This window comes from Tamandua tetradactyla, chromosome 2 (assembly GCF_023851605.1).
Source record: "Tamandua tetradactyla isolate mTamTet1 chromosome 2, mTamTet1.pri, whole genome shotgun sequence".
Classification (NCBI taxonomy): Eukaryota; Metazoa; Chordata; class Mammalia; order Pilosa; family Myrmecophagidae; genus Tamandua; species Tamandua tetradactyla.
In genome coordinates, this window is record NC_135328.1 from 29,298,490 (window position 1) to 29,321,037 (window position 22,548).

The following is a 22,548-nucleotide window of genomic DNA, read 5'->3' on the forward strand; positions in this document are numbered from 1 at the left end:
CAGCCCATCCTGACACATGGACTTCTAAGCATGGAAATTAGCCACACTAATGCTGGATTCATAGAATAATTATAATAAAATGACTTGATGCTTTGATTACCCCATTTGCCATTCAATTTGGCTGCGTGAACATTGAACTTATATTTGGACAGGCTGTATGAGAGCCCATCCATTTTCCAGACATTTGTACTGAGTTGACAATAACAACAACAAAGAAGAAGGCTACAAACCAACACTTCACAAAAGACACTCTTTTGGAGATGCTGTAGAAATGTTCCTGTGTATAAACACAATTCCAAAATTTGTAAAATATTATTTGTGTAGACAAGGCTGATGTTTTTCTTTTCCTTCTTCATGAAGGATTTATTAATGTCTTAAATGGTCTGAATATGATGGGAAAGTATGTTTAACTTGAGATAACGTTAGAAGTACCTCGGTCTTCTGTTCAGGGGTGGTCAGTGGTAATTATTTTTGTTGGTCTCTTAGCTCCTTTCTCTGATTCCAACCCTCTCCCCACCATCCCCATCCTCTCCCCAGTACCATCTGCATCATGTTGCAGCTATGTGCACATTTCCCCTTTGCCTTTTCACCATATCTTGGGTTGGCCTTGCAAACAGAAGGAGCTCAATGAAGGTTTGTAGAGTTGAGCGGAATTAACTCAAGAAGGTAGGGCCTCTTAGAAATAGTCTGTCTCAAACAGCTTGAATTTGTAGGTACTTGAATTCAAGAAAAGAGCATATAAAAGCAATGCAGTTCCTTTTTTTTTTTCTTCCTAAATCTATGCTGGCATTCTTCTAAACTTGTTCTAATGATGAAATTTCAGTAAAATATGAATTTTATTTTATTTTCTTGTAGCTGCTTTAGAAACTCAGTCTACATATCTGATTCTTGCAACTTTGATGGCATAAATCATGCCTCAAGTGCTTTTTTTCTTCTATGTTAGGGGTTGACAAACTTCTTCTGTAAAGGGTCGGTTAATAACTATTTAAGCTTTGTAAACCATACAGTCTCTGTTGTAGCCACTCAAATCTGCTATGTAGTTCAAAAGAGCAACAAACAACATGAAAACAAAGGGACATAAGTATGTTCCAGGAAAACTCTGTTTACGAAAACTGGTGGAGGGTGGGCTATGGTGGCTCAGCAGGCAGAGTCCTCGCCAGCCAAGTTGGAGACCCAGGTTCGATTCCTGGTGCCTGCCTGTGCAGAAAAAAAAAAAAAAAAGGAGAACTGGTGGAGGACTGGTTTTGGCTTTTGACCATAGTTTGTGAACCCCCTTTTAGGCCAACAATTGAAGTTGTTTTGGAGACACAATAAATCTGCTTGAGGGCTAGGTGCTCAGTACAGCGTGGCTTTCCATTGTGGGGGTGGGGGTGGGAAGAGCTTTGAGTCTAATGTTGAGGGAATTTATTTATCTCAAGCCACACTGAGAATAGGAAGTGATCTCAGACTCTGTCCAGAGGAGACGTCATTCTCCCTGTCACTGGAGGTCTGGGAAACAACTTTATTCTCAGGAATAAAAATTGTTTTGAGGACCATTCCCTTCAATAGCTATCTACCTCTTCATGTTTCCAGTAGAAAATACACTCAACTGCTCAACTTCCCAGTATTGGGGAATAGGCCTGTTTCACATGTCCCTTCATTTACCTCTCCCCAGATTCAGGGGTGAGCTGATCTGCTGAGCCTGATGAAGGAATGAGCTTGTCCCTGTCCTCTCTCTTCTTGGAGGTGTTCTGATCTCCTTCCACTGCTGTTCTCTTTCTGGTAGGCACATCTGAAGCGAGCCTAAGGTCTGCTTTCTGGAAGGCCATCTCTCTCTGTCCCCGCTTTTGGAGTGCCATGGTTGTGAGATCTCTTTCACCTCAGCAGCCCCAGAGACTCCCACAGGTAGAGCATCCCAAGTCTTGGCTTCAAGGGAATATAGGAAGTCTGTCGACATGGGCCCAAGTCATGTTCTTCAATTGGGACAATGTAGTGCTGCCTGTGGTACAGCTGCTCTTTTGAAATTCTACATGACTCCTTGTGAAAAAAAGACTTAACATGGTGGGTATTATTGCTCACTCCTGGCCTATCTCCAATGGAAACTTGATTTTATTGCTTACTCCTTGGCCTCCTCCCAGGAATGTGGCTCTCTGAGCATTCCTTGTGTAAGTGATTGATGATTTTGTCATAGGCACCTGGAGGGAGAGACTGCACCGTATTGGCTTGTCAAGTGGCTTTGCATAAACATCCATTTGATGATATGCAACTGGCTTCGCTGTTGGGGTCCTAAGTTGCAGTTGTCACAGTTGGTTGCATAGCAGTGGTTTTGTAGTGAGATACATGTACATGACCAGACCCCACAGGAAGGCCTGAGACACTGAGACTCCCACTGGTGTTCCTGGGCCGAGGCATTACACACCTGGGCCTGACCTCACTGTCGTAGACAGAGCACTCCTGAGTGGCCCCAGACAAGGAAGGACATCAGAAGCCTGTGCTGGACCTTTCCCAACTCTACTCATGCACATCTTTTTCCTGCTGCTTTTGCTCTACATCCTTTGCTGTAAGAAATCTTAGCTGCGAGTATAACTTGCTATTGGATCTTGTGAGTCCTACTGGAGAATTACCCAGTGAAACACTCCTGTATTTCAATCATTTAAAATTCAAAGAGGAGAAGGGTTGGGACTAGGGTGCAACATTTTAGGGGGAGGCAAAAGACTCAGTGATCAAGATACATGATATTTTAGTAAATAGTGAATAGAAATAAAATCTAATGCAAAAGTATTCATGATAAGTAAAATATCACAATTTTAAATGAAGACAGGAGCTGACCCTGAACTTGCGTGACGCTGCCTCACTTGCCTCACCTTAATCCCTGCCCCCAGAAAGAGACCCACAAGTAATTACCTTCTTTTCACTGCTGAAGCCAAAAGTGGCATCTTTAGCAATTGTCAAGTAGGGCATCTGGGATTCTTGTTTTTGTTCCATTTCTGTTTTTTCCCTTCATCTCACTTGGTTCTTGTCCCTCCTGTTAATTAACCTCTACCAATGAAAATATCAGCTTCTTATAGGGCTGATATGTGACCCCTGTTAGGCCCTGAAGAACACATGAGATTTTTATTTTTATTTTTCTCAAGCAGAACTCCTCTGTGTCTGACACAGTCCTTAGCAGGTTGAGCATCACTGGGGAGGTAAGTCCAGGATATTCGATGACTTGCTCTAAATGGATATTGTGGTTACTCAAAGAGTTTCTTGTTCTGTTATAAATTTTCAGGGAGATAGGCATACAGCTAAATCCTGGAATTCGATTAATAGTTACATTTTAACGTATTTACCAAATACCAACTTTACATATGTTGTCACAAATTCTCAGGACAACCATTCAAAGACGGAGGATAAGATTCCCTATTTCACAGAGAATGAAACTGTGCTGCACGGTAGTTATGGTACATTCCCAAGGTCACCCACAAATAAGAAGAAAACCTGGGATTCACACTACAGTTGTCTGACTCCAGACATGACCGAATTCTAGCTGCAGACCTTCCTTTTGGGGTGGGGTCAAGGACCATTTTCTATGATCTTGAATTGAGGGCCTTTGGTGGGTCATTCATTCTCCGGAGACCACTAACCCCTTCACTTCCTACTGTCTCACCCTGTTGTTCCTGCCTGATTCTTGTAGACACCGAGCTTGTGACCTCTGGTTCGTATCCTGCCCACTTTCTAGCATACCACAGTATCACTCACTTGGGACGCCTTTAATCTCTGAACCCACTTTAAGGAGAGTGCTTGCTGTAAATGGCCTTGTACCTTTGCAGGAGCACACCAGCTCATAAGCATAAGGCCAAGAGTTTCCTTCCACTTAATAGGAGAGAGCTCAGTCTAGTAGGTGGGGTCTTCTGAATTATTCATTTCTGAATAATTTACTTATTAGCATCTATGTACCCAGATCCCATCATTCTTAATAAGTGACCCTAAGTGCTTTGGGAAGCTACTTTACCATAATATCAAAGAATGAAAACTGGAAGTAACTTTTGATGTCTGGCCCCTATTTCAGCAGGCAGTTAAGACTTGCTAAGTCTTTACTTCTCTTCCTCTCTCCTACACCAAACATGTGCATCAAACAGGGTCTAGAACCAAAGTTACTGACCTAGGGGTCCGTTGATGGAATTCAGAGATTCTGCAAATACCCTACTATATGATATGCATATTTTTATTGATGTGCATACACACAGTTTTCTAGAGAGAGAGGGTTTATAGCCTTTGTCAGATTTTAAGAGGTTCTATAATAGCAGATTTATGAAGCATTTACAGCAAAATATCATGCAATATCCTAGTAGTGCATCTGGAAGATGCCACAGGAATACACTTATTTACCACAGTTAATTTTCCTAAATAGGTTGTGGTGTCCTAGATAAAAAAACACTAAAGAATATAACAGGAAGGGACAAGCCCTCCTTATTCTGCTATGGCCCTACTTTTCTTTTTCTTTTTTCTTTTATTTGGCATGGCCCTCCTTTGCCCTAAAACTGTGACAGAATTAACTTGTAACCAGGGAATGTCCATTATTCACTGTAGCCCAGTGAATATATAATCATTGTTATATAGCTTCATTTGTTTCAGTTTTTTAGAATTTTATTTTATTTATATCATACATACTTTGAAAATAATTGAAATGAGCTAGAATAAAGCACAAAATAACAGACTTCTAAAGGCTGATACAGTATAGAGATGGCAGAAAGTGAATGCTGGGGGATGGAGGGTAAGTACTGGGGGTTACTCCATTTGAGCACAGGAAGTAATGCTGAAATTTTTGGCAGCAATGGCAAAAAGAGAAACCCAAGGGATTCCCTAAGGCTTCTGACCTATTGCAAGAAAGCAGATCACATTTTCAGGAGAGGCAAATATCCTCCTAACCTTGATATAGAAGGAATTAACACAAAGCCTTTTATACCATGTGCATTTTTAAAGAACGTAATGGACATTGGCTCTTTGCCTGATGTTTTACCGGAAAGGTGAAGACATTTCTTATAACAACCCTCAATAGAAATTGTACTCTAAGGTAAAAAAAAAAAGAGAGAGAGAGAAATAGCACCTAACTGCCGCAATAAGTCATTTTCAGTTAGTTTTCCTCTATCCCCAAGAAAACAGGGATGCCAGTGCAACCATTCTAGCTGGGTCTATTGAAAGGGGAAGGAAATGAATATGAATAGATCTTTTTACCTGGTCCCAGTGATTTTCCTGTGCAGGTCACTGTGAGGTGGCCCCTGGGGGAATTTTAGAGGTTTAACTGCAGCTCTGGCTGCAATGGTAGAAGTAGGGACCCTGAGAAGTCCCTGCACAGATACCAAATGCTGGGGGCTTGAGCCAAAAGAGGTAAAAGAATTGTAACAGTGGTTATTTAGGACTTCATTTACCCCACCTCCCCATTTTTTTTTTTTTGCCCTTGTCCTTTGAATCAAATGGAGCAAAATATTACAAAACTTTATCACCTGGAGCCAATATTATAAATCTTGTAGGGAGGTTTTCAACTGATATCTAAAGTGGTGTAGTTCGGGTACAAAGCTTTCTGGGGATAGGATTATAGGGGGAACAAAGTTTGGAAGTAGACTCATTTGTGTATTGTGATATACGTGGTCTTAAACGTGGTTTTTTCTTTTTTTTTTCTGGGCAGGCACTGAGAATTGAACCTGGGTCTCTGGCCTGGCAGGTGAGAACTCTGCCTGCTGCGCCACCGTGACCCACCCAAAGGTTCAAACGTGTTTTTATTTAAAACAACAACAACAACAACAAAAAACAACAGTCCATAAGAGGATCCTCAGTGATTCATATTCATCTAGAAATTCAGTTCTCAAGAAAACTTCTTGGGACATGGGATCCACGTTATAATCAGAGGTTTGTTGGGCGACCTTGAAATCAGAATTAAGGAGTTAGATCAGTTTCAAGGTCAGCATCATTAATTCAGTTAACTTGTTTTTGAAGAACAACCTGGCAGAAAATTCAAATTTTGAGATCCTTAGTGATCCCTAGAATGTAGACATTTTGTTCCATTAGTTTGAAAGAGATTCATCCCTTTAGATGCCAGTTAAGAAATAACTGCTTATGAGTCCCCCACTCTGCCCCCGGTGACTGTACTTCTACCTCCAATACAGGGCAAATGCCAAGCAAGGCCAAGCCTACCCTCAAATAGCTATGGATTTGCTCAAGACCCTACACACATAATTAGTTGAGAACCCAGGGTTTTGTATCATAAAACAGAGAAGAAACTATTGAGTGGCAGCAGTCACCAAGCCACCAAGCAATACATCCATAGAAGGGATGAACCCAGAAAACTCCTGAGCTGGAGAGACACTTTCCCAGTGTCAGATACAAGGACAGAATCAGGAGGGGAGGCAGAGTTGGCAGTGGGATGCAGGGGAAGCACAGCAGCATTCATTCATTCATCAAACACATAATGAGTATTGTCTTTCTACCAGGGATCTTTCTAGACACTGAGATTTCAAATCAGACAGGAACTCCTCTAGGTGCCTGGAAAAGTAGGAACAGAGACATGAAAAGTAGAAAAGGGCTTGGAAAAATACACGGTGACCAAGTTAGAGAGAAATTTGAACACCAGACTTGGATGCAAGGATTTAGACTTGATTTTGTTAGCAATGGAGAGGGAATACATAAAACATTTAAATAGGGAAATGACATACACAGAGCCATGCAAAGATCTATATGGAGAAGAGACTGACAAGGTACGGAGCTAACTTTAAGTAGGGAGCTATTGCAATTGCCTAACCAAAAGGTATTTACAGTTACTAACTAAAAGTAGGGAAGAAATTGCTAAAGAAGAGATGGTATATTAGGAAGAAGACAGAAGTTTGGGAAACACTTATATTTAGGGCAGCGGGAGACAAAGAAGACAGAGGAGAGCTTGGGGAGGGATCAAGGACAGAGGCAAAAGAATAGAAAGTTTCAAGAATAGAAGCTGATGCATTAATGATGCTTCTGTGAATCCAAATAATACTAGGATTGAAAAATGGCTATTTTAAATTAGCTTCTGGAAGATCCTTCGTGACTTTTAAGAGAATTGATGAGGAGAAAGTATGGAAAATGAGAATTAGAAGCAGTAAATATATTCCACTCTTTTAAGAATTAGATCAAGAAATAAAGGACAGTACGTCTTTTGCAAGAGAGAATATCAGATACTTTCTCTATAAATATTTTGGTTGCTAGGGACAGAAAACCCAACCAAAAGTTTATATGACTGAAGAATCTATGGAGGTAGGTCAAGCTTTAGGGATGGATGGATTTAAGGTTCAATCAATGCCACTGCTGTCTCTTGGCTTGACAATGCTTTCCCTCTGTGTATGGCGGCTTCGTTTTCAGGTTCCATGTGGTAGCAAGATAGCTGCAGTAGCTTCAGTCCCATATCTTCCCACCTTCAAATCCAGTGAAATCAAAAGAGGCTTTTACCCAGTTGCTTAAGCAGAGCCCTGGAATAGCTCTGGTTAGGCTTGGATGGGCTTCACTGAAGTGACAGGCCACTTCTGTTAGAGATGGAGTCCAGCAGTTGGTCTAGGCCTGGACATAGAGCCCCAAGGAAGCACATGAACCAAGAATGGGGAAGTCATGTTTTCCTGGAGAGAAGTTAAGGTACTGTTAATAGACAATGGAGAATGGATGCTGGGTAGCAAAAATAATGAGGGTCCAAATGAAAGGTTTAAAAGAGGATAACTGATGGAGGGCAGCTTGGAACAGAAGGGAAGCAATGAAATTAAGGTACAATAGATGGAATCAATTTGTAAAGAAGGAAGCGTCCTTATTTATGAGATGGGAAGATAGTCAAAGACAATACATAAAAATGTGATGTGTAGATGAGAGAAGTTAATAGTGCATATGTTAAATAGCTTCAATTATCAAGTAAAAACTCAGGAAAGGGAAAATGTGTTATTTAAAAAAAAATCAGTTTTTCTTGCCTGCCATGTGGGAGACCTGGGTTCGATTCCCAGTCCATGCATTTCCCAAAACAAACAAATGAAACCAACAAAAATAAACAAACAAACAAATCCAACAAATGGTGCTGCAATAAGGGGATACTCACATGGAAAAAGAATGAAATGTGACCTCACCATACAGCATACAAAAAAAATAGTTAAAGCTATTGTGCCGATTATATTACAGCAAATAAAAAACAAACTGAAAATAAAATTCTTCTGCTAGCACAACCAATGCTTTCTGATTTTTCATATTGCAGAAATAATCTTTACAACATTTAAGCATAAATTTTGTATTTTGCATATATTCTTCATATCACTTTAATTGCATACTGTTTCAGAGTAGATGCATTATAGTCACTTAGTTATTCTACTAATAAAAGACACAAATTGTTTCCATTTTTAATGAGAAATAATGCTGAAATTATTATACACATACTGTTTATTTTTTCTTAAAGTATTTATGTAGGAAAAGTTCCCAAGAGTGGGTTAGTTGTATGAAAGGGAATGATCAATTTTTTTCCTACTAAACGTGTTACAAAATCATCTTTCATAAGGCATGCACAATTATTAATGCTCCTGGCAATATATGAAAGTACTAGTTTCATCATACAATGCGCATTCTTAAATATCTCGTTCCATTAACATTTTAAAATAGCCAACTAACTTATTGAACACTAAATTGTGTCAGGGTGGGTCTTAAGCACTTGGCCAAATTAATTCATTTAATTCTCACAACCACACTGTAAGGGAAATGTCTGTTATGATCCTCGTTTAGTAAGAAAATTAAAGTACAAAACGGTTCAGTAAATTGCTCAAGTTCCCACAGCTAGGAAGTGGTAGAACTGGTCTTTCAGCTATGGGAATTGGAATCTAGAGCTTGCCTGCTCAGTCACCCCGATGTATTGTTTTGTGATTGTTTCTGATGGACATTTTCCCAAGTGTTAACAGCTTATATAAATTTGCATGAGAATTTCCTCATGTCCTTTTCTGTAAGATTCTTTCTTCATGGTTCTGGTTCAGGGTAGGGGAAATAGTGGGATAATTCTTCAAGATTTGAACACTTCAGATGGTCTGAGTGGGGATTTGTCATCATTCACACAATTTTTCCTAACTCCTTGCCAGCATGTAAAGTTCAGAAACTAAGAATGATATTGCTAAGTATTAAAGATAGATGCAGTTGTTGCATCCACCCAAGGTACCCTGGCCCCCCCCCCCCTTTTTTTTAGATTAAAATGGTTCTATAATCCAAGTCAACCCTTCCAATTGCCATGGCAACATACCTTTTGGGCTTTCTTGAACATCTTAAATGTGGGCAGTACTTCGATGCCATGCATTTGGGCCAACTCCTGGGAAAGAAAAGAAATTGCATGAAGTTACAATTTGGCATGTCCTCTCTGTACCAAAAGTGTGTTGCTTGGTGACTTCTCAGGAGGTGGGTCTGAAAGCCTGGGGAAACCTGACCCTTTTCAGACTCTCCTGCCAAGCCAAAAGCTTTTCTAACATTTCTGTTATGGGTTGAATTGTGTCCCTCCAAAATGCTATGGTGAAGTTCTAATCCTCAGTACTTGTGAATGTGACTTTATTTGGAAATAAGGTCATTGCAGATGGACTTGGTTACAGTAGGTCATACTGGAATGGAATGGGTCCTAATCCAACATGATCAGTGTCCTCATAAGAAGGGGAGAGTTGTGGAAGATACAGGGGAGAAGGCCTGGTGATGACCCAGGCAGAAACTGAGTGCAAGCCAAGGAACATCCACAAGCCAAGGAACATCAAGAGTTGCTGGTGAACACCAAAGCTAAAAGAGGCAAGGAAGGTATCTTCCCTAGAGGTTTCAGAGGGAGCGTGGCCATTCTGGTATCTCGATTTCAGACTTCTGACTTCCAGAAGTGAGACAATAACTTTTGTACTTTAAGTCACTAGTTTGTAGCACTTTGTTATGGCAGCTGTAGGAAAGGAAGACGAAACCTTCAAAGGCTTTAGCTATGTTACAATGAAAAATTACCATTCCCAACACTCCTGGGCTCTCCCATTCCTGGGCTCCAGGAGAGGGTTAAATTCCAGGAGAGACAATCTGAGACAGAGAAGGGAGGCTGAGAGGCTGACTCAGCTCTATTCCAAAGTCCTTATGAAAGACTGTAGAGGGGCCCCATTGAAACCCAATATGGAAAAAATAACTCACAAAGATTTAGGAATAAGTAAAAATACCTTCACGACTTTTATTTGAGACATGGGTGGTGTACTGGTAAAGCACTTGATGTGAGGTTTACACATTTCTTTTTTTTTTTTTTTAAACCTTACTCCCTCTTTATTTGTGAAAGATCTGGAGCCAATAGACAAGATCATTTACCAGAATCCCAGTGGTTTTAACCCATTCCAATCTGCTTCCAAATGCCAGGATTTAAAAAAAAAAAAATCTTGTTTAGGAGTCAAAAGAAAATTAGCCACACACAGGATCACCAGAATTGGACTCCTCTCTTTAAAACAGCTATCATTGGAAGGAAAAAAAAAAAACAACAAAAAAACAGCTATCATTTTATTGGCACTAAATCCTTCCCCCTGCAATGCACATGAGGGCACACACACACACACACACACACACACACACACATTAAATTGTACTTTTCATGACCACAGCAATGGCACCAGCTAATAAATTAATATTAGGAAAGAAAATTATGCATTTTGTTTCATTTTAAAAGATAAAAATTTAACAAATGAATATGACTGCTGAATCATTAATTGATATTTCTTTTAGTTTCCAGTGTCTTGGAACAGCTAGAAGGAAAAACCTAAAGTTGTAGAATTGCAACCCATACCAAACTCTGAAATCTGTTCTATAACTAATTGTTGCAGTATGCTTTGAAATTTTTTGCTTTTTTGTATATATGTTATTTTTCCTAATTAAAAAAAAAAGAGCTATATCCAAAAAGTCAGATAATAACAGATGTTGGTGAGGAACTGGTGAAATTGGAAGCCTCATGCACTGCTGAATGTAAAATGTGCAGCTGCTTCGGAAAACAGTTTGCCAGTTCCTCAGAGGTTAAACATAGAGTTACCAAATCACCCAGCAATTCCACTTCTAGGTATATGCTCCAAAGAATAAAAAACAGGTGTTCAAACAAAAATTTATACAGGAATGTTCATAGCAGCACTAATTCAAAATAGCCACAAAGTGGAAAGAATCCAAATGTCCATCCACTGCTGAATGGATAAACAAAATGTGGAATATCCAGTCAATGGAATATCATTCAGCCATAAAAAGGAATAAGTCCTGATACTCACTACAACATGGATGAACTTTGAAAACATTATGATAAATAAAAGGATGACAAAAGGCCACATATTGCATGATTCCATTTATATGAAATGTTCAGTATAGGAAAATCTATACAGAGAGAATGGAGATTAGTGGATGCCTAAGGCTGTGCAAGGGAATGGAAGGTTGGGGTTGGGATGTGACGGCTAAAAGGTGCAGGGTTTCTTTGTAGGATGATTAAAATGTCTAAAAGTTCACTGTGTGGATGGTTCCACAATTCTTTAATGTACTAAAAACTATTGAACTGTACACTTTAAACATGTGAATTGTATGATATGTGAATTATAGCTCAATAAAGCTGTTAGCAAAAACAAAAACAAAACTAGTTAATGACAATGATCCTAGATGTGCATTCTGAATGCCTCAGTATATGATGTAGATTAAAAGGCAGGGAAACAGACACAGGATAAGAACGCCTGAAGTGGAAATGGAGAAAAATGGAGAAATGGAACTTCCATTATATTCCAAGCACCATGCCATGCATTTTATGCCATTTTACTTTCTATTAAGGATTATTGTCCTGATTTACAGATGAAGAAACTGAAGCTTATAGAGGTTAAAGAAGAGGCAAAAAACCAAAAAAAAAAACAAAAAAAACAACAACAAAAGACATACAAGGACAGGGCTGAGAGAACAGCAAAGGTTTGTCTCATGCTAATGCTCAAATTCAGCCCAATATATGAACAGACCATTTTCTGTTGTTACTTTTCCTCATTATAAAGAAATATTAGGTAGAATAACTTTGTTGAGACACTGTGTATATTAATAACACCCACTTTGAAGAAATGAGGCTGATTATTTGGGGAGGTGACATTTGGCTCCAGAGATAGGAGTGAAGGATTTCTTGGAATTCTTTCTGTACTTAACTCCGCAGAAAGCATAACATATAAAAGAGGAAAGCAATGGGGTGAAAACTACTTTTCGTTTGGAGTCTAGCTCCAGCTGATTAATTTTGGCTGCCTGAAACAACTCTGCTGAAAAGGATTCTGGGACAGAGCCCAGGTGTTCAGGGAACCATGTTGGGATTGATGAGTGAAGTCGGCCACGGTGTGCAAGGGGGGACCACAAACTGGCTAACCATTTTTTAATAGTAGTACAAACATGTAAGAGCATTGTAAAGGTGTTTACTACAGTTTATCAGAAAATATTGTGAAGCTCTATTTGATTTTAAGCTGATTATTTAATCATGAGGACAGCGCTACTTAATTATATTACATTTAGGCTTTTAGTATCTACTCTGAAGGTTTTATCTTACCGGAGAATCGTCCACATCCACATTAGCAAACAGTACATTTAGATATTGCAGAGACAGCACCTTCAAAATAAAAGAATAAAAGTTCCTTATTAGCTTAGTATTAATATTAAAAGTTAAAACTTTCTTTAAATAAAAAAAAAATGAAAGAGTAAATTAAAATTAAAAAAGTAACAGTGGGACCAGGGCCGCAGTTTCAGGGTGCAAGTGACCAAAGAGGGTCTTCTACACTATATAGGGAGGCTCTGGATGAAAAACCGGCAAAATTGGGACAGAGAGAATAAGGTGGGTGTGCTTGGTTGGGACTCCACCTGGAGCGGGCAGTGGTGCGCAGGAAGGAACGGTTCCGAAGGAGCAGGGCCCAGCATTCACAGCCAGCTTGGGAGATTGTCCCTCTCAGCTCTGCAACCTGGAGCTCCCATCAGGAACCCAGAAGTGAGCAGACTTCGTTTGCCTAAGCACAGACCTTCCAGTCAGTGCACAGTGCCTGCCCCTGTGCCCTGAGACAGGCTGCTGGAGGCACCTTGATTTTTGGAAGGAGGGGGAGAGGAAAAGTACAGCTGATCTGACAATTGGCTGGTGAAACAGACTCATTAAGTCCAGCTACCACTTCCCTTTCCCCGTGGAGGCTGGGAGCCTTCAGATGTGCACGGCTGGAGAGGTATGGCTGAGGAAGCAAACTGAGCCATGCCACACTGCCAGGCTTTTCTGGGTTGAATGAAGGCAGGGGCAGTTGAAATACTTCGTCCCACACCACCAGACACATTGGGCCCTCAAGGAGATTCTCTGCTGAGGTGCACACTGCTCACCACCCAGCCCTGGGTTTGGCAGCTTTCAGCATGCACTGAGACCAGCAGCCTTGGCTGGAATTGCACCAGGTCTCCATCCAGCTCCCCAGCTGCCACAGTTGGTGAGAGGTGGGCCTGAGGGGAAGAGGTGGTCCAAGAATGCCATCTGCTGGAGATACACAGAAAGTGCAGTCTGGCAAACTGCTATCTGCCTAGTTTTCAACAGATCTTCAAGTAGAGTTGCATCTCCCAGATGAGAACCGGGCCTTCGTTTGTCTGGGAATTACTGATAAACCAAGAGCAAAAAGAGACCTTCAATGCAAACCCAAGCAAATACAAAACCTTAGATGAGCAAGGGAAATCAACTTTCAGAATAAACTTATCAAGATAATCAAATGCCTTGAAGCTGACAGAAAACCACAAAGCACATGAAGATGCAGGCAGATATGGCCCAACCAAATGCACAAATTAAAACACTGGAGAGACACAGAATTTGGACCAACTAATCAAAGATGTTCATACAAATCTCCTAAATATATTAAATGGGTTGGCTAATGATGTAAAGGATATCAAGAAGACACTATAGGAGCATAAAGAAGAATTTGAAAAAATAAATAGAAAAATAATGGATCTCAGAGAGAGGAGAGATACTGTAGACCAAATTAAAAATATACTAGACCCTGGCAACATGTGACCTGACTCCTGGTGATAAGCCAGGATCAGCATCATGGAATTGAGAAAGACTTCTTGACCAAAAAGGGAAGAGAGAAATGAGACAAAATAGAATTTCAGCGGCTGAGAGATTGCAAACAGAGTTGAGAGGTTATCTTGGAGGTTATTCTTATGCATTATATAGATATCCCTTTTTAGTTCATGGTGTATTGGAGTAGGCAGAGGAAAGTACCTGAAACTATTGAACTGTATTCCCTGTAGCCTTGATTCTTGAAGACATTTGTGTAACTATATAGCTTTTACAATGTGACTGTGTGATTGTGAAAACCTTGTGTCTGAAGCTCCCTTTATCCAGGGAATTGACAAATGAATAAAAATTAATAAATAATAGGGAGGATAAGGGGTAAAAAATTTTGGGTAGATTGAAATACTAGCAATCAATGAGAGGGAGAGGTAAGGAGTGTGGGATGTATGTTTTTTCCTTTTTTCTTTTAATTTCTTTTTCTGGAGTGATGCAAATGTTCTAAAAATGATCATGATGATGAATACACAACTAAGTGGTGATATTGTGAGCCATTGATTCTATACTTTGTATGGGAATGAAGATATTTCAATAAAATATTAAAAAATATATACATGTATATATTAGAGTTCGTTACACAACAGCGAATTTGAAGAGGCAGAAGAAGCGATAAGCAAACTAAGGGATGGGACAACTGAATTCAAATGCACAAAAGAACAAATGGCAAAAAAGATGGAAAATTGGAAGTGGATATCAGGGAAATGATTGACAAAATAAAATATAAGAATCATTGGTGTCTGAGAAGGAGAAGAGAAGAGTAAAGGGCTAGAAAGATTAGTTAAAGAGATAGAGGAAAACATCTCAACCCTTATAAAAGACATAAATATGCAAATCAAAGAAGCCCAAATGAACCCCAAATAGAATAAATTCAAATAAAAACAATGCACTCCAATATTTATCAAACTCTCAAATGCTGAAGAGAAGCAGTAAATCTTGAAAGCAGCAAGAGTGATTTACCACATACAAAGGAAGCCACATAAGACTAAGTTTGGACTACTCAACAGACACCATGGAGGCAAGAAGACAGTGGTTTGATATATTTAAGATTCTCAAAGAGAAAGACTTCTGGCCAAGAATTCTTTATGCAGCCAAGTTGTCCTTCATAATGAGGGAGAGAATAAAATTTTCACAAAGAAATACTGAGAGCATTTCTTAACCAGAGACCTGTCTTATAAGAAATATTGAAGGAAGTACTGTCAGTTGAGAAAAAAAAGAGAAAAAAAAGACAGGTGAGGCATGTCTGGAGGAGGGCACAGAATTGAAGCATATCAGTAAGGGTAATTTAAGGGATAAAAAGAGAGAGAGAGGGAAACAATATATAGATCTGACAAATAAAAACTAAAGGATAAGATGGTAGATTCAAGAACTACTTTTACAGCTATAAACTCAAAATGTGAACAGACTAAACTCACCAATTAAAAGATACAGATTGGCAGAATGAATTAAAAAATATGATCCATCTATATACTGCTTACAAGAGACTTATCTTAGACTGAAGGATACAAATAGATGGAAATTGAAAGGATGGAAAAAGATGTTCCATGCAAGCTGTAACCAAAAGAAAAAAAATCTATTAAAAATAGATTTTAAATGTAAAGATGTCATAAGAGACAAGGAAGGGCACTATATATTATTAAAAGGAATAACTCGGGCGGGCCACAGTGGCTCAGCAGGCAAGAATGCTTGCCTGCCATGCCAGAGGACCTGGGTTCGATTCCCATGTAAAAAAAAAAAAGGAATAACTTATCAAGAAGAAATAAATATTTATGCTCCTAATCAAGGAGCTCTAAAGTACATGAGCAAATATGGGCAAAACTTAAGGGAGCAATAAATGTTTCAACAATAATAGTAAGAGACTTCAGTACCCCACTCTCCTCTATAGCTAGAACAACCAGACAGAGGATCAATATGGAATTAGAGGACATAAACAATGTGATAAATGAATTAGATCTAACAAACATAAATAGATTGTTATACCCCTTGACACCAGGATATACATTCTTCTCTAGTGCTCATGGAATATTCTCCAGGACAGAACATATGTTGGGGCACAAAACAGGTCTTAATAAATTTAAAAAGATTGAAATTATTAAAAGCACTTCCTCTGTCTACAACAGAGTGAAGCTGGAAATCAATAACCACCAAAGAAACAGAACTTTCATAAATATATGAAGATTAAATTACACACTCTTAGAGAATCAGTAGGTCAAAATAGATATTGCGAGAGAAATCAGTAAATATCTGGAGATGAATGAAAATGCGAACACAATATATTAGAACTTACAGGATGCAGCAAAGGCAGTGCTGAGAGGGAAATTTGTTTCCCTAAATGCCTACATTAAAAAAGAAGACACAAATCGAGTCCTCAACTGCTCACCTGGAGGAACTAGACAAGAACAGCAAACAAACCCCAAAGCAAATAGAAGAAGAGAAATAACAAAGATTAAGGCAGAAATAAATGAATCGGAGAACAAAGCAACGACAACACCAACAAAAAACAATAGAAAAGCATTAAAACCAAAAGTTGGTCCTTGAGAAAATCAGTAAAATCGATGGACCCCTGGGAGACTGAAAAATTAAAAAAGAGAGAGGATGTAAATAAACAAAATCAGAAATGAAAGGGGGTCATTAACATGAACCCTGAAGAAATTAAAAAAAAATTGTAGGAGGATACTATGAACAACTATACACTAACAAACTGGACAACTAGGATGAAATGGACAAATTCCTAGAAGCACATGAACTGAAGAAAAATAGAAGATCTCAACCAACCAATCACAAGTAAAGAGATTCAATCAGTCATCAAAAATCTTCCTACAAAGACAAGCCCAGGAGTAAAAAAAAGCCCAGGGCCAGATGGCTTCACAGGGGAATTTTACCAAACATTCCCAAAAGATCTAATACTAACTTCCAAAAAATTGAGGAAAAAAGGAATACTACCTAACTCATTTTATGAAGCTAACATCACTCTAATACCAAAACTGGATAAAGATACTACAAGAAAGGAAAGCTACAGGCCAACCTCCTTAATGAATATAAATGCAAAATTTCTCAACAAAATATTTGCAAACCAAATTCAAAGACACATTAAAAGAATTATACACCATGACCAAGTAGGGTTTATACCAGGCATGCAAGGGTGATTCAACACAAGAAAATCAATCAACGTAGTACAACTGTAACCAAAAGAATGAAAGAGGACCCCTACCTCATACCCTATACAAAAATTAACTTATAGTGGATCAAAGACCTAAATATAAGAAGAAAATATAGGGAAACATCTTCAAGATGTAGTAATAGGAAGGTAGCTCCTTAAACTTTACACCCAAAGCATGAGCAATGAAAGGAAAACAGGTAAATGGGAACTCCTCAAAATCAGATGTATCTGGGTGCACAGGTGGTTCAGTGGTAGAGCGCTCTCCTTCTATGCAGGAGACCTGGATTCAATTCCTGGTCCATACACCCAAAAGAAAAAAATATATATCAGATGTATCTGTGCCTCTAAGGAGTTTTTCAGAAAGGTGAAGAGGCAGCTAACTCAATGGGAGAAAATATTTGGAAACCACATGTCAGGTAAGGGTTTGATATCCAGTGTATATAAAGAAATTATACAATTTAACAACAAAAGTACATAGAACCCAATTATAAAATGGTCAAAAGATATTAATAGGCATTTTTTCTGGAGAGCAAGAACAAATGGCTAAAAAACACCTGAAGAGATGTTTATTTTCATTAGCTATAAGGGAAATGCAAATCAAAACTACATAGAGATATCATCTCACACCTATAAGAATGGCTGCTATTAAATAAACAGGAAACTGCAAATGTTGGAGAGAATGTGGAGAAATTGGAACTTAAAAAAAAATTTTTATTATAAACAATGAACAAGCCTACAAACATTCTTGACATGGTTATAATCAATGGCTCACAATATCATCACACAGTTGTGTATTTGTGCTGGTTTGAAAGGATGTATGTACCCTAGAAAAGCCATGTTTTAATCCTAATCCCATTTTGTGAAGGCAGCCATTTCTTCTAATCCCTATTCAATATTGTATGTTTGAAACTGGAGATGTGATTTAATCAAGAGTGGTTGTTAAACTGGATTAGGTGGAGGTGTGTCTCCACCCATTTTGGTGGGTCTTGATTAGTTTACTGAAATCCTATAAAAGAGGAAACATTTAGAGAAAGCTGGAGCTTCTGAGAGAGCACAGCATGACATAGCCACGAGAAGCAGAGAGTCTACCAACCAGCGACCTTTGGAGATGAAGAAGGAAAATGCCTCTCGGGAGCTTCATGAAACAGGAAGCCAGGAGAGAAAGCTAGCAGATGATGCTGTGTTTGCCATGTGCCTTTCTCACTTGAGAGAGAAACCCTGAACTTCATTAGCCTTCTTGAACCAAGTTATCTTTCCCTGGATGCCTTTGATTGGACATTTCTATAGACTTGTTTTAATTGGGACATTTTCTCAGCCTTAGAACTGTAAGGTAGCAACTCATTAAATTCCTCTTTTTAAAAGCCATTCCATTTCTGGTATATTGCATTCTGACAGCTAGCAAACTAGAACAGCATTCATCACTATGATGATTTTTTTTTCTTGAACAATTGCATCTCTTCAGTAAAAGAAAGAAAAAAGAAAAAACTCATACATGCTATACCCCTTACCACCCCTTACATTGACCACTAGTGTTTCAATCTACTCAATTTATTTTAACTTTTGTTTCCCCTATTATTTGTTTATTTCTTATCCATATCTTTTTATTCATCTGTTCATACTGTAGATAAAAGGAGCATCAGACACAAGGTTTTCACAATCAACAGTCATACTGCAAAAGCTATATCGCTATACAATCATCTTCAGGAAACATGGCTAATGGAACACAGCTCTACAGTTTCAAGCAGTTTCCTCTAGCCACTCTAATACACCATAAACTAAAAAGGGATTCTAAATAATGCATAAGAATAACCTCCAGGATAACCTCTTGACTCTGTTTGAAATCTCTCAGCCACTGACACTTTATTTTGTCCCATTTCTCTTTTTCTTCTTTCGTTGAGAAGGTTTTCCTCAATCCCTTGATGCTGAGTTCCAGCTCATTCTAGGATTTCTGTCATGCTGCCCTCACCTCTCTATGTGGGACATGACTCCTAGGGGTGTAAACTTTCCCTGGCTAATTTCACTCAGCATAATGTCTTCAAGGTTCATCCATGTTGTTACATGCTTCATGACTTCATTCTGTCTTACAGCTGCCTAATATTCCATGGTATGTATATACCACAGCTTGTTTAGCCACTAGTCTGTTGATGGACATTTGGGATGTTTCCATCTCTTGGCAATTGTAAATAATGTTCCTGTAAACATTGGTGTGCAGATGTCCGTTTGTGTCCTTGCCCTCATGTCCTCTGAATAGATACCTAGCAATGGTATTGCCGGATCATATGGTAATTCTATACTTAGTTTCCTGAAGAACTGCCAAACTGCCTTCCACAGTGGTTGTACCATTTTACATTCCTACCAACAGTGGATAAGTGTGACTTTTTCTCCACATCCTTTCCAGCATTTGTTGCTTTCTGGGTTTTTTGATAATGGCCATTCTGGTGGGTGTGAAATGATATCTTATTGTGGTTTTGATTTGCATTTCCCTAATAGCCAGGGAAGTTGAACCTCTTTTCATGTGCCTTTTAGCCATTTGTAGAGAGATTGGAACTTAATCTCTGCTGGTGGGAATGTACAATGGTGCAGCTGCTGTGGAAGATGGTTTGACACTTCCTCAGAAAACAAAATATTGATTTGCCCTATGACCCATCAATACCACTGCTCAGTATATACTCAGAAGAGCTGAAAGCAGTGACACAAACAGACATTTGCACACTGATGTTCATAGTGGCACTATTCACAATTGCCCATCCAGTGCCCATCAACAAAGATGAGTGGCTAAACAAAATGTGATATATATGTACAATAGAACATTATGCAGCAGTAAGATGAAATGAGGATGACAAGATGGATGAGCCTTGAGGACATAATGCTGAATGAAATAAGATGACACAAAAGGATAATACTGAATGATTTTACATATTATTTTACATAATATGACCTTGGTGAAGGGAAACTCAGAGTCTTATAATATAGAATATAGGAGACCTAGTGATACAGGGAAGCTAGAGATAGGTGAACAGTTACCTAATAAGGCTGACTTTACATATATGGGAATGGATAGAAGTGATGAGAGTTCATTAGTGGGTTTATAAGTAATTTGCCATATTGAAGGCAAATATGGGTGAAATGCATCATATAGAGCCATATATATCACCAATTAATACTGCAAATATAAGTAAGTTATTTCATGAACTACCTCAAAGGTATGAATCTTAAACAAAGAGTCAATACTAGAGGGATATAGGGAAATTACTACTATTGCATGCTATGGCTTATATTTAACAGGAAGACATCAACAGTACCACAGCAAGACTAGGGGTAAATAATTAGAGGGGAGGGACAAGAGTTAAAAGGAGTTTTGAATTTTCCCTTTGGTGAGAGTGTATTTACCTGTTATTTTTCTCTTTGGAGCAATGAAAATTGTCAAAAAGTAAGAGTGATGGTAATTGTACAACTAAGTGAAGATACTGTGAGATATGAATCATTTATTTTGGACATTTTCTATGATGCCCAGTGGATGGAGGTGGCTGAAGTGTACAATGATTGAAAAGCAGGAAGGTGAACTGTGTTGTATACGTATGATGAAATATCATGTACCTACAAAAAGGAACAAAGCTGTGAGTCCTACAATGAGGTGAATGAACCTTAAGGACATTATGTTGTACAAAATTAGCCAGAAACAAAAGGACAAATATGATATGGTCTCTTCTAGAAAATAAACATAAGAAAATTGGGGTTTAGATTGTAAGCTCTTATAGCGTTGACATTTGTTACTGAGCTTTAAGTGTTATTTCTAGATTCTGAGATGCTGTGCCTGATGTGTATAAGCTGGTATTTCCCTGGAACTCTGGGTACCTGTGTGACACCTAAGACTCAGAGTTGGAGTTCTACAGCTCTGAAAGTCAGCATTGCTCCATAAAACAACTGTTAAAGAAACTGAAAAAGAGATCAGGCTTCTATTAGAAATAAGAATGAAGTTGCTCTGCTGGGGACTAGGCAAATCAGAATATAAGGTAAATATATAGGCAGCAACCATATTTTAGAAATTCAGAAATTCACCTACTGCATGAGACCAAAGGAAAAGAGCATTATTTTGTCTAAAACCTAAATTTTCTTCAGCACACAATCTAACTCAACCTGTCTGGTTAGTTCATATAAACAACCCAAAACACATACAGCCTAGAATGGAAATGAGGGCTTGTAATTCTGTATGGCTTAATGTAATACCCAAATATATCCCAGAGTATGTTGGGCAGATAATTTAAAAGTACAGGTAAAGTTCTTTGAGGGACTAGAGAGGAAATATGGAACTATTAACCTTTCCCACCTGGGAAATCCCAGATACTCTCTCAAACATTAGGGACTCCCAAGTTATTAGGCCAAGCCCTTGATCTTGGGACTTGCTCTTATTTCTGTAGCAGAAAAGCTAAGCCTACATATTATTATGCCCAAGAGTTACTTCTAGAGAACCTCTTTTGTTACTCAGCTGTGGCCTCTCTCTCTCTCTAAGCCCAGCTCTGTAAGGAAAATCATTACCCTCCCCTCTACATGGGACATGACTTTCTGGGTTGTGAGTCTTCCTGGTAATGTGGATATGACTTCCAGGGATGGAAGATACTGGCACCATGGGATTGGCAATGCCTTCTTTACCAAAAGGTGGAAAAGAAATGCAACAAAACTAGGTATCAATGGCTAAGAGAGTTCAAATAGAGTTGAGAGGCTATTCTGTAGACTACTATTATGCAAGCTTCAGTTAGATATTGCTAATTGCCATGGTTTGCTAAACCCTAAGCAGCATCATTCTGTTAACCCTAAAGCACACCCAGGGCTCTATCTGAGATCCTACAAAAGTTGCACGTGCTAAGTTTACTTTTCAGAAATCTAAAACCTTCAGATGATTCCTAGGCCAGATAAATCCTGAAATCCAGAGGTGCCAGTATCTCCAAGAACATCAGTCAGTCCATCCCCCTATCCCTTATTGCCAACACCCCTTTAAACATGAAAAAAGTTAGAATGGGCATAACTCAAATATCCCTAAAGATTGGGAGAAGATCAAAGGAGAAGGAGTTACAACAGAAAAGATAGGATTTAACAAACAAGCATGACTACTGAATCATTACATTGACATTACTTTTTAGTCTTCAGTGTCTTGGAGCAGCTAGAAGGAAAAACCTGAAATTGTGCAACTATAACCCAGACCAAATGTTGAAATAGGTTCTATAACTACTTGATACAATACACTTGAAACTTATTGCTTTTTTTGTATATATGTTAAAATATTTTTAAAAAAGTAGTATTGGTAATAAAACATTAGAAGTGC

At 38.7% G+C, this 22,548-nt stretch overlaps 1 protein-coding gene across 2 annotated transcripts in view; it reads right to left on the reverse strand.

Moving 5' to 3' along the window:
• LOC143659492 (thioredoxin domain-containing protein 8-like) overlaps positions 1-22,548 on the reverse strand; it is a 30,124-nt gene that overhangs the window by 3,819 nt on the left and 3,757 nt on the right. For both annotated transcript variants that reach the window (XM_077132522.1, XM_077132530.1), the window contains exons 2-3: positions 12,533-12,592; positions 9,239-9,304 (exon numbers count right to left, since the gene is read on the reverse strand). In XM_077132522.1, the coding sequence (XP_076988637.1) occupies positions 9,239-9,304; positions 12,533-12,592 (126 nt within the window). The remainder of the gene's footprint in view (positions 1-9,238; positions 9,305-12,532; positions 12,593-22,548) is intronic.